The 12,580-nt window shown below is 42.9% G+C and overlaps 1 protein-coding gene across 1 annotated transcript in view; it reads right to left on the bottom strand.

Moving 5' to 3' along the window:
- The window catches only part of PCCA (propionyl-CoA carboxylase subunit alpha), a 791,250-nt gene that overhangs the window by 334,739 nt on the left and 443,931 nt on the right, over positions 1 to 12,580 (bottom strand). The window contains exon 18 of the mRNA XM_069757971.1: positions 5,704 to 5,806. Coding sequence (XP_069614072.1) covers positions 5,704 to 5,806 — 103 coding nt within the window. The remainder of the gene's footprint in view (positions 1 to 5,703; positions 5,807 to 12,580) is intronic.

Raw genomic sequence — 12,580 nt, 5'->3', positions numbered from 1 at the left:
GTGGGCTGTTTTTTATATACCACGTGGCTCTGTGCTGTATACTACATAGGCAGTGTTATATACTTTGTGGGCTGTGCTATATACTATGTGACTGGGCAATATACTACGTGGCTCTGTGCTGTATACTACGTGGCTCTGTGCTGTATACTACGTGGCTCTGTGCTGTATACTACGTCGCTGGGCAATATACTATGTGACTGGGCAATATACTACGTCACTAGGCAATATACTACGTAGGCTGGGCAATATACTACGTGGGCTGTGCAATATACTACGTGGCTCTGTGCAATATACTACGTGGCTCTGTGCAATATACTATGTGGCTCTGTGCTGTATACTACGTCGCTGTGCAATATACTATGTCGCTGGGCAATATACTACGTGGCTGGGCAATATACTACGTGGCTGGGCAATATACTACGTGGCTGAGCAATATACTACATGGCTGGGCAATATACTACGTGGCTGGGCAATATACTAAATGACTGGGCAATATACTACGTGACTGGGCAATATACTACGTGACTGGCCAATATACTACGTGGGCTGTGCAATAAACTATGTGGACATGCATATTCTAGAATACCCGATGCGTTAGAATCGGGCCACCATTTAGTTTATAATAATTTTATTTATATAGCATCAACATATTCCGCAGCACTTTACATTAAAGAGGGGACTTGTACAGAGACATTACAGCATAACACTAAACACAGATCAAAACAGATACCAAGAGGAGTGAGGGCCCTGCTCGCAAGCTTACAATCTATGAGGAAAAGGGGAGACACGAGAGGTGGTGCTTTCGTTGTTCGGACCAGCCATAGTGTAAGAAACGGGTGTTCATGTAAAGCTGCATGAACCAGTTAACAGCCTACATATGTAACAGTAGAGACACAGAGGGCTATTAAATGCATAAAGCGTATCTGCTAAGTATTTATAGAAATGGATTTGTGGTTGATAAAGTATACCAATCCAATCTACATTTATTTATGTTTAGATATATATTACTTACCTGTCTAACAATCTGATTTTTTTTCTCCCGTTAAGGTGGTATTTTGTGTCTAGTTTCTAATGCTGATGTATGTCTGTATCTCACCAATAGAAGTTTAACCAATAAACCTTATTCTGATATGATCATTGCCATTAAGACTGGTAAAATTATATATCTGACCACTGTAAGTCTAATTCTTTATTCCCAGTGTTATGTTGATCATTGTTGCCCAGGCTGATGGATATGTGTATCTGACCAATGACCATCTAAACCCATGAACTGCAGCCTGGCATTACTAATGGAAATATTTTTGAATCCATCAACGTGGAATGGATGATGCTTTTTTTTCACCTGTTTAGTTAGGGTTAATTTTATCTAGTGTGTTTTTGAGCATGTTAACTATAATTAAAACTTACGCTTTAATAATTAGTTTGCTTGAACTCAGTCGCAGAGCCGGAGCGATCATTAGAGGATGTTAGGTATACATCATAGCTTACACCCTGCAGTAATGTCCACAATTGGTGCTATTGAAAATCGCAGGTGTTTAACGCCTCTGATGCCGCTGGCATAAAATTCTGTAAAGCACTCGTGGGTTCAATGTGCTCAACACACCCCTAGATAAATTCCTTGAAGGGTGTAGTTTCCAAAACTGCTTTTCTGGCTTTACAAATGCAGCATTGTGCCTGCAAATCATACAAAGTGTGTTTCCCAAAATGGTACGCTTTTCTTTTGGAGCCCTCATGTGTGCATGAACTGTTGTTTTCCCCAACATATGGGGCATAGGAGTACTCAGGATAAACTGTACAACAAATGCTATGGTTCATTTCCTATCGTTATCCTTGTGCAAAAGAAAAATTTGAGGTCAAAGCAACATTATTGTGGGAAATGTGTTTGTTTTTTTCATTTCTATGCCTCAACGTTATAAAATTCAACAAAGCACCAGTAAATTCAAAGTGCTTACCCCCCCCCCCCCCAACTCTAGATAAATTCCCTGAGGGATGTACCGTATATACTCGAGTATAAGTCGAGATTTTCAGCCCAAATTTTTGGGCTGAAAGTGCCCCTCTCGGCTTATACTCGAGTCACGGTCGGCGGTGGAGTCGGCGGGTAAGGGGGAGAGAGGTCTGAGGCATACTTACCTGCTCCCGGTGCTCCTGGCGCTCCCCCTGCCCGTCCCACGGTCTTCGGTGCTGCAGCTCTTCCCCTGTTCAGTGGTCACGTGGGACTGCTCATTAAACTTATGAATATGGACTCCACTCCCATAGTGGTGGAGCCGCATATTCATTCCTCTAATGAGCGGTAACGGTGACCGCTGATAGAGGAAGAGGCTGCGGCACCGAAGACCAGCTGTCCGGGAGAAGGAGCGGGATGCCGGGAGCAGGTAAGTATTACACATTCACCTGTCCACATTCCACACGCCGGGCGCCGCTCCATCTTTGAGTCCTCTTGCAGTGACTGTGCAGGTCAGAGGGCGCGATGACGTATAGTGTGTGCGCCACCCTCTGCCTGATCAGTCAGTGCGGAGAGACGCCGAGATGGGACGCTGAGGAGCTGCAAGCAAGAGAGGTGAGTATGGCATTTTTTTTATTGCAGCAGCCGCAGCATTATATATACCGTTAGCACAGTTTTATATGGCACATCTATGGGGCAATAATGAACGGTGCAGAGAACTATATGGCAGAGCTTTCTATGGCACATCTATGGGACCATAATGAACGGTGCAGAGCACTATATGGCAGAGCTTTCTATGGCACATCTATGGGACCATAATGAACGGTGCAGAGCACTATATGGCAGAGCTTTCTATGGCACATCTATGGGACCATAATGAACGGTGCAGAGCACTATATGGCAGAGCTTTCTATGGCACATCTATGGGACCATAATGAACGGTGCAGAGCACTATATGGCAGAGCTTTCTATGGCACATCTATGGGGCAATAATGAACAGTGCAGAGCACTATATGGCAGAGCTTTCTATGGCACATCTATGGGACCATAATGAACGGTGCAGAGCACTATATGGCAGAGCTTTCTATGGCACATTTATGGGACCGTAATGAACGGTGCAGAGCACTATATGGCAGAGCTTTCTATGGCACATCTATGGGACCATAATGAACAGTGCAGAGCACTATATGGCAGAGCTTTCTATGGCACATCTATGGGACCATAATGAACGGTGCAGAGCACTATATGGCAGAGCTTTCTATGGCACATCTATGGGACCATAATGAACGGTGCAGAGCACTATATGGCAGAGCTTTCTATGGCACATCTATGGGACCGTAATGAACGGTGCAGAGCACTATATGGCAGAGCTTTCTATGGCACATCTATGGGACCATAATGAACAGTGCAGAGCACTATATGGCAGAGCTTTCTATGGCACATCTATGGGACCATAATGAACGGTGCAGAGCACTATATGGCAGAGCTTTCTATGGCACATCTATGGGACCATAATGAACGGTGCAGAGCACTATATGGCAGAGCTTTCTATGGCACATCTATGGGACCATAATGAACGGTGCAGAGCACTATATGGCAGAGCTTTCTATGGCACATCTATGGGGCAATAATGAACAGTGCAGCGCACTATATGGCAGAGCTTTCTATGGCACATGTATGGGACCATAATGAACGGTGCAGAGCACTATATGGCAGAGCTTTCTATGGCACATCTATGGGACCATAATGAATGGTGCAGAGCTTTCTATGGCACATCTATGGGACCATAATGAACGGTGCAGAGCACTATATGGCAGAGCTTTCTATGGCACATCTATGGGACCATAATGAACGGTGCAGAGCACTATATGGCAGAGCTTTCTATGGCACATCTATGGGACCGTAATGAACGGAGCAGAGCACTATATGGCAGAGCTTTCTATGGCACATCTATGGGACCATAATGAACGGTGCAGAGCACTATATGGCAGAGCTTTCTATGGCACATCTATGGGGCAATAACGAACGGTGCAGAGCACTATATGGCAGAGCTTTCTATGGCACATCTATGGGGCAATAATGAACGGTGCAGAGCACTATATGGCAGAGCTTTCTATGGCACATCTATGGGGCAATAATGAACGGTGCAGAGCGCTATATGGCAGAGCTTTCTATGGCACATCCATGGGGCAATAATGAACGGTGCAGAGCACTATATGGCAGAGCTTTCTATGGCACATCTATGGGGCAATAATGAACGGTGCAGAGCACTATATGGCAGAGCTTTCTATGGCACATCTATGGGACCATAATGAACAGTGCAGAGCACTATATGGCAGAGCTTTCTATGGCATATCTATGGGGCAATAATGAACAGTATGGAGCATTATATATGGCACAGCTTTATATGGAGCATCTATGGGGCAATAATGAACAATATGGAGCATTATATGTGGCACAGCTTTATATGGAGCATCTATGGGGCAATAATGAACAGTATGGAGCATTATATGTGGCACAGCTTTATGCAGAGCATCTATGGGGGAATAATGAACGGTATGCAGCATTATATGTGGCACAGCATTATATGGAGCATCTTATGGGGCAATAATGAACGGTATGGAGCATCTATTTTTATTTTTGAAATTCACCGGTAGCTGCTGGATTTCCTACCCTAGGCTTATACTCGAGTCAATAAGTTTTCCCAGTTTTTTGTGGCAAAATTAGGGGGGTCGGCTTATACTCGGGCCGGCTTATACTCGAGTATTTACAGTAGTTCTTTTGTCTAGGGGTTGCCTTGTTTAGGCAAATGAGGCCAATTCCAGACAATTTTGCCCTCCAAAAGTCAAATGGTGCTCCTTCCCTTCCGAGCCCTGTCCTGTGTAGTAGTTTTCTACCTCATATGTACTGTGTACTCAGGAAAAATTGTATGGTCTATTTTCTCCTGTTACCCTTGTGAAAATGAAAAATTTGCAGCTAACGCACCAATTTTGCAGGGAAAAAATTTCATTTTTTTCCTTCCACACGCTTTAATTCCTGTGAAGCACTTAAAGAGTTAATACATTATTTGAATGTCATGTTAAGAACTTTGAGGGGTGCAGTTTTTAAAATGGTGTCACTTTGGATTTTTTTTGACCCATATGCCCCTTAACGTCCCTTCAAATGTGATGTTGTCCGCCCCCCAAAAAATGGTTTAGCAATTTTTGGGTTGGAAAAATTAAAAACTGCTGATAAACCATTAACCTTTCTAGCTTCCTAACAAAAAAATATGTTTAAAAAAATGATGCTGATGAAATTGATTTTGTATAAACTTATTTTCTTAAGTGAGCTTCACAATTGTTTTCAGCCATCAAGTAGTGATAACATGCTCGATGATAAATATTTGCAACAAGTGAACTGCATCGTCTGACCTCAAACTAATTATCATGCCCATCATGTCCTTTTAGTGTGAGCAACTATCACTCATATATATGGTTTCATACATGGAATGTTTACCGAGAAAGAGGATAGCAGAAGACAAAGATTAATATCATGGAGTGAATAAATTCTGTAAACTATCTCCTAATCATCAGCACAGCAGAAGCTACTGTATTGGCTGGAAATCTCAGCTACTTGAGCAATATTCCCTTTGTCTTTGAATGTGTGTGGGCTTCTGAAAGAATAGTGGGTAGTTTCACATTTACATAATACATCTTAGTGGAACGATGACAATACATTTCCGCATTTTTATATTTTGTGTTCTCAAATGTTTGAAAACCAACCTTGTGTTATTTAGAAAGTGATGTGACCTGGTCTGTGACACGACATATAGCGAGGCTGTTGTAGCAAGGAGGTCATTTCTTTCTTGAGATGTCAAACTGTGTCCTGTTATGGAGAAAACTCAAGGATTAAAAAATAAAAAGAAATACTGGAGAACTTTAAGAAGGAGTAAACATAACATTTCATACATAGAACAAAAACATTTATCTGGATTTGATATGCGTCATTTTCTTTGCTCATTTTATCAATTTCCAAATTAAAAAAGGGGTAGTCGCAGTCACCACACCCCTCCTTTGAAAAACCCTATTAGGGCATATTGCCTTTTGTTTTTTTTTTGTGGTAGGTTGGATCAGGTGATCTCATAAACAAGAGCCACATGAAATCGCTACATAGGTGGAGCACTTGGTAAAACTGCAGAAATTCCACGTTAGAGGGGTCGTCATGGACTAAATTATTGATTACCTATCTATAGGTCCGACACCTAGAATTCCCACTAATTAGCAGATATCTGATCCAGCAAAGGCCAAATCTACACTATGAATGTAGCTGAATACCACAGCTACATACCGTATATACTCGAGTATAACATAGTAACATAGTTAGTAAGGCCGAAAAAAGACATTTGTCCATCCAGTTCAGCCTATATTCCATCATAATAAATCCCCAGATCTACGTCCTTCTACAGAACCTAATAATTGTATGATACAATATTGTTCTGCTCCAGGAAGACATCCAGGCCTATCTTGAACCCCTCGACTGAGTTCGCCATCACCACCTCCTCAGGCAAGCAATTCCAGATTCTCACTGCCCTAACAGTAAAGAATCCTCTTCTATGTTGGTGGAAAAACCTTCTCTCCTCCAGACGCAAAGAATGCCCCTTGTGCCCGTCACCTTCCTTGGTATAAACAGATCCTCAGCCAGATATTTGTATTGTCCCCTTATATACTTATACATGGTTATTAGATCGCCCCTCAGTCGTCTTTTTTCTAGACTAAATAATCCTAATTTCGCTAATCTGTCTGGGTATTGTAGTTCTCACATCCCCTTTATTAATTTTGTTGCCCTCCTTTGTACTCTCTCTAGTTCCATTATATCCTTCATGAGCACCGGTGCCCAAAACTGGACACAGTACTCCATGTGCGGTCTAACTAGGGATTTGTACAGAGGCAGTATAATGCTCTCATCATGTGTATCCAGACCTCTTTTAATGCACCCCATGATCCTGTTTGCCTTGGCAGCTGCTGCCTGGCACTGGCTGCTCCAGGTAAGTTTATCATTAACTAGGATCCCCAAGTCCTTCTCCCTGTCAGATTTACCCAGTGGTTTCCCATTCAGTGTGTAATGGTGATATTGATTCCCTCTTCCCATGTGTATAACCTTACATTTATCATTGTTAAACCTCATCTGCCACCTTTCAGCCCAAGTTTCCAACTTATCCAGATCCATCTGTAGCAGAATACTATCTTCTCTTGTATTAACTGCTTTACATAGTTTTGTATCATCTGCAAATATCGATATTTTACTGTGTAAACCTTCTACCAGATCATTAATGAATATGTTGAAGAGAACAGGTCCCAATACTGACCCCTGCGGTACCCCACTGGTCACAGCGACCCAGTTAGAGACTATACCATTTATAACCACCCTCTGCTTTCTATCACTAAGCCAGTTACTAACCCATTTACACACATTTTCCCCCAGACCAAGCATTCTCATTTTGTGTACCAACCTCTTGTGCGGCACGGTATCAAACGCTTTGGAAAAATCGAGATATACCACGTCCAATGACTCACCGTGGTCCAGCCTATAGCTTACCTCTTCATAAAAACTGATTAGATTGGTTTGACAGGAGCGATTTCTCATAAACCCATGCTGATATGGAGTTAAACAGTTATTCTCATTGAGATAATCCAGAATAACATCCCTCAGAAACCGTTCAAATATTTTACCAACAATAGAGGTTAGACTTACTGGCCTATAATTTCCAGGTTCACTTTTAGAGCCCTTTTTGAATATTGGCACCACATTTGCTATGCGCCAGTCCTGCGGAACAGATCCTGTCGATATAGAGTCCCTAAAAATAAGAAATAATGGTTTATCTATTACATTACTTAGTTCCCTTAGTACTCGTGGGTGTATGCCATCCGGAGATTTATCTATTTTAATCTTATTTAGCCGATTTCGCACCTCTTCTTGGGTTAGATTGGTGACCCTTAATATAGGGTTTTCATTGTTTCTTGGGATTTCACCTAGCATTTCATTTTCCGCCGTGAATACCGTGGAGAAGAAGGTGTTTAATATGTTAGCTTTTTCCTCGTCATCTACAACCATTCTTTCCTCACTATTTTTTAAGGGGCCTACATTTTCAGCTTTTATTCTTTTACTATTGATATAGTTGAAGAACAGTTTGGGATTAGTTTTACTCTCCTTAGCAATGTGCTTCTCTGTTTCCTTTTTGGCAGCTTTAATTAGTTTTTTAGATAAAGTATTTTTCTCCCTATAGTTTTTTAGAGCTTCAATGGTGCCATCCTGCTTTAGTAGTGCAAATGCTTTCTTTTTACTGTTAACTGCCTGTCTTACTTCTTTGTTTAGCCACATTGGGTTTTTCCTATTTCTAGTCCTTTTATTCCCACAAGGTATAAACCGCTTAAACTGCCTATTTAGGATGTTCTTAAACATTTCCCATTTATTATCTGTATTCTTATTTCTGAGGATATTGTCCCAGTCTACCAGATTAAGGGCATCTCTAAGCTGGTCAAACTTTGCCTTCCTAAAGTTCAGTGTTTTTGTGACTCCCTGACAAGTGCCCCTAGTGAAAGACAGGTGAAACTGTACAATATTGTAGTCGCTATTTCCTAGATGCCCAACCACCTGCAGATTTGTTATTCTGTCAGGTCTATTAGATAGTATTAGGTCTAAAAGTGCTGCTCCTCTGGTTGGATTCTGCACCAATTGTGAAAGATAATTTTTCTTGGTTATTAGCAGAAACCTGTTGCCTTTATGGGTTTCACAGGTTTCACTTTCCCAGTTAATATCCGGGTAGTTAAAGTCCCCCATAACCAGGACCTCATTATGGGTTGCAGCTTCATCTATCTGCTTTAGAAGTAGACTTTCCATGGTTTCTGTTATATTTGGGGGTTTGTAACAGACCCCAATGAGAATTTTGTTACCATTTTTCCCTCCATGAATTTCGACCCATATGGACTCGACATCCTCATTTCCTTCGCTAATATCCTCCCTTAAAGTGGACTTTAGACAAGACTTTACATAGAGACAAACCCCTCCTCCTCTCCGATTTTTACGATCCTTTCTAAACAGACTGTAACCCTGTAAGTTAACTGCCCAGTCATACCTTTCATCTAACCATGTCTCGGTTATTCCCACTATGTCAAAGTTACCTGTAGATATTTCTGCTTCTAGTTCTTCCATCTTGTTTGTCAGGCTTCTGGCGTTTGCGAGCATGCAGTTTAGAGGTTTTTGTTTTGTTCCAATCTCCTTGCTGTGGATTGCTTTAGAAATGTTCTTACCTCCCATCTGAGTATGTTTTCCTGGGTCTTCTTTGTTCAAGTCTAATGTTTTTCTTCCCGTCCCCTCGTCTTCTAGTTTAACGCCCTCCTGATGAGTGTAGCGAGTCTTCTGGCGAATGTGTGTTTCCCAGGTTTGTTGAGGTGTAGTCCATCTCTGGCGAGGAGTCCATCGTACCAGTAATTCACACCGTGGTCCAGGAATCCGAATCCTTGTTGTCTGCACCATCGTCTTAGCCAGTTGTTTGCATCAAGGATCCTGTTCCATCTCCTGGTGCCATGCCCGTCTACTGGAAGGATAGAAGAAAAAACTACCTGTGCATCCAGTTCCTTTACTTTCTTCCCCAACTCTTCAAAGTCTTTGCAGATTGTCGGTAGGTCTTTCCTTGCCGTGTCATTGGTGCCAACATGTATCAGAAGAAATGGGTGGACGTCCTTGGAGCTGAAGAGCTTTGGTATCCTATCGGTCACATCCTTGATCATCGCACCTGGAAGGCAGCATACTTCTCTTGCAGTTATGTCCGGTCTGCAGATGGCTGCTTCTGTGCCTCTCAGTAGTGAGTCTCCCACCACCACCACTCTTCGTTGCTTCTTGGCTGTACTTTTTGCTGTCACTTGTTGCTGTGTGCCCTTTTCTTTTTTGCTTGCTGGTATTGCTTCATCCTTAGGTGTGCCATCTTCATCCTCTACAAAGATTTGATATCGGTTCTTCAGTTGTGTGGTTGGTGATTTCTCCATGGTCTTCTTGCTTCTTTTGGTCACATGCTTCCACTCATCTGCTTTTGGAGGTTCTCTGACACTTTTTTCACCTTCTGTGACCAGTAGAGATGCTTCTGTTCTGTCTAGAAAGTCTTCATTCTCTTTGATGAGTTTCAAAGTTGCTATTCTTTCTTCCAGACCCCGCACCTTTTCTTCTAAAAGGGCCACTAGTCTACACTTCTGACAGGTGAAATTTGATTCTTCTTCTGGTCGGTCTGTGAACATGTAGCACATGCTGCAGCTCACCATGTAGGTTGTCACATCTGCCATGTTGCTCCTAGATCCTGCTGACTTGCTGTGTGTTTTCCTTCTTGTGTAATCTACTCAGCCAAGCTCTCTTGCAATAATATCCTACAGGCAAACGTATGAAGGTTTGGCGATGCTTTCCAAGCAGCTGGTCCCGGCTGTACCCAACGATCTTCTAGCTTAGGGAGACTTCGCTTTTCCCAGAAGGCACCTGGAATATGCAAATTAGCCTCCTCAAGCTTGAATCCCTGGTTTGGCGATGCTTTCCAAGCAGCTGGTCCCGGCTGTACCCAACGATCTTCTAGCTTAGGGAGACTCTTCGCTTTTCCCAGAAGGCACCTGGAATATGCAAATTAGCCTCCTCAAGCTTGAATCCCTGGTTTGGCGATGCTTTCCAAGCAGCTGGTCCCGGCTGTACCCAACGATCTTCTAGCTTAGGGAGACTTCGCTTTTCCCAGAAGGCACCTGGAATATGCAAATTAGCCTCCTCAAGCTTGAATCCCTGGTTTGGCGATGCTTTCCAAGCAGCTGGTCCCGGCTGTACCCAACGATCTTCTAGCTTAGGGAGACTTCGCTTTTCCCAGAAGGCACCTGGAATATGCAAATTAGCCTCCTCAAGCTTGAATCCCTGGTTATAAGCCGAGATTTTCAGCCCATTTTTTTTGGCTGAAAGTCCCCCTCTCGGCTTATACTCGAGTCATACCCTGGGGTCAGCAGGGGAGGGGGAGCGGGTGCTGTCTAATAATACTCACCTGCTCCTGGCGCGGTCCCTGCAGGTCCCTGGCTCCCCGACGCCCCAGCTTCTTCCTGTACTGAGCGGTCACATGGTACCACTCATTACAGTAATGAATATGCTGCTCCACCTCCCATATGGAGCCACATATTCATTACTGTAATGAGCAGTAACGGTGACCGCTCAGTACAGGAAGAAGCTGCGGCGCCGGGGAAGCAGGGACTGCACCGCACCAGGAGCAGGTGAGTATAACGGGGAGGGGAGCGCTGCGCGATATTCACCTGTCCTCGTTCCGGCGCCACTCCATCTTCAGCATCTTCTGCAGTGACGCTCAGGTCAGAGGGCGCGGTGACGTGGTTAGTGCACGCCCTCTGCTTGAACGTCAGTGCAGAAGACGCTGAAAATGGAGAAGCGCCGGAACGAAGTCAGGTGAATATTGAATATGCCGGGGGCCTGAGCGACGGAGAGGTGAGTATGTGATTTTTTTATCGCAGCAACAGCAAATGGGGAAAGTGTCTGTATGGAGCATTTTATGGGGCCATAACGTTTGTGCAGCACTATATGGGGCAAGTGTCTGTATGGGGCCATAATCAACATTTGTGCAGTACTATATGGGGCAAGTGTCTGTATGGAGCATCTTATGGGGCCATAATCAAGGTTTGTGCAGCACTACATGGGGCAAATATCTTTATGGAGCATCTTATGGGGCCATAATCAACATTTGTGCAACATTATATTGGGCAAATATCTCTATGGAGCATCTTATGGGCCATTATTAACCTTTATGCAGGATTATATGGGGCATACTTTAATATGGAGCATCTTATGGGGCCATCATAAACTTTATGGAGCATTATATGGGGCTCCTGATTCAATATGGATATTCAAAAACACTTAAACTACTGATGTCTCAATTAATTTTACTTTTATTGGTATCTATTTTTACTTTTGACATTTACCGATAGATGCTGCATTACCCACCCTAGGCTTATACTCGAGTCACTAAGTTTTCCCAGTTTTTTGTGGCAAAATTAGGGGGGTCGGCTTATACTCAGGTCGGCTTATACTCGAGTATATACGGTACATTAATAGTGGCCGCTGCAGAGTACTGCGGTGTACACTATACTATGTATGGGACAGTTGTTTTCTGCTCCATTTATTGCTGACATCCTGCCACTGCACATATCATTTGATCAGTGGGGGTTCTGGCTGTCAGACCCCCACAATATCATGTTGATTACTTATCCTACAGGAAGATCATTAGCAGTTTAGTTCCAGGAAACCCCTTTAAAAAGAAAGTGTCATTAGAAAATGACATATTACTTAGATCAGATTTTAGTGCTAAATTTTTTTTTTAAATATATATTGCTTGTTCATTAAAAACAAAAAATAGAAATCTTCCAATTTTCATTCTAGCCACTGGGTCTTTTTCAGAACTGTGTTCACTGTTTTAGGAAATCTACATGTAAATTATCTGTGATAGACTCTGATCTCATCTTTTCTACTGAAGCATCTCATGAGTGCTTGCAAAGGTCATTGTAATGGGAGGGTTAGCGGGGTCAGCTGTGATATTGCCTTGGGTGATTGGTCGATACTGTATTATCAGCTGTGTATAAG

The sequence above is a fragment of the Ranitomeya imitator genome, chromosome 3, assembly GCF_032444005.1.
Source record: "Ranitomeya imitator isolate aRanImi1 chromosome 3, aRanImi1.pri, whole genome shotgun sequence".
Classification (NCBI taxonomy): domain Eukaryota; kingdom Metazoa; phylum Chordata; class Amphibia; order Anura; family Dendrobatidae; genus Ranitomeya; species Ranitomeya imitator.
The sequence above is the reverse complement of the archived record's forward strand: the minus strand, read 5'-3'. Positions and strand labels throughout refer to the sequence as shown.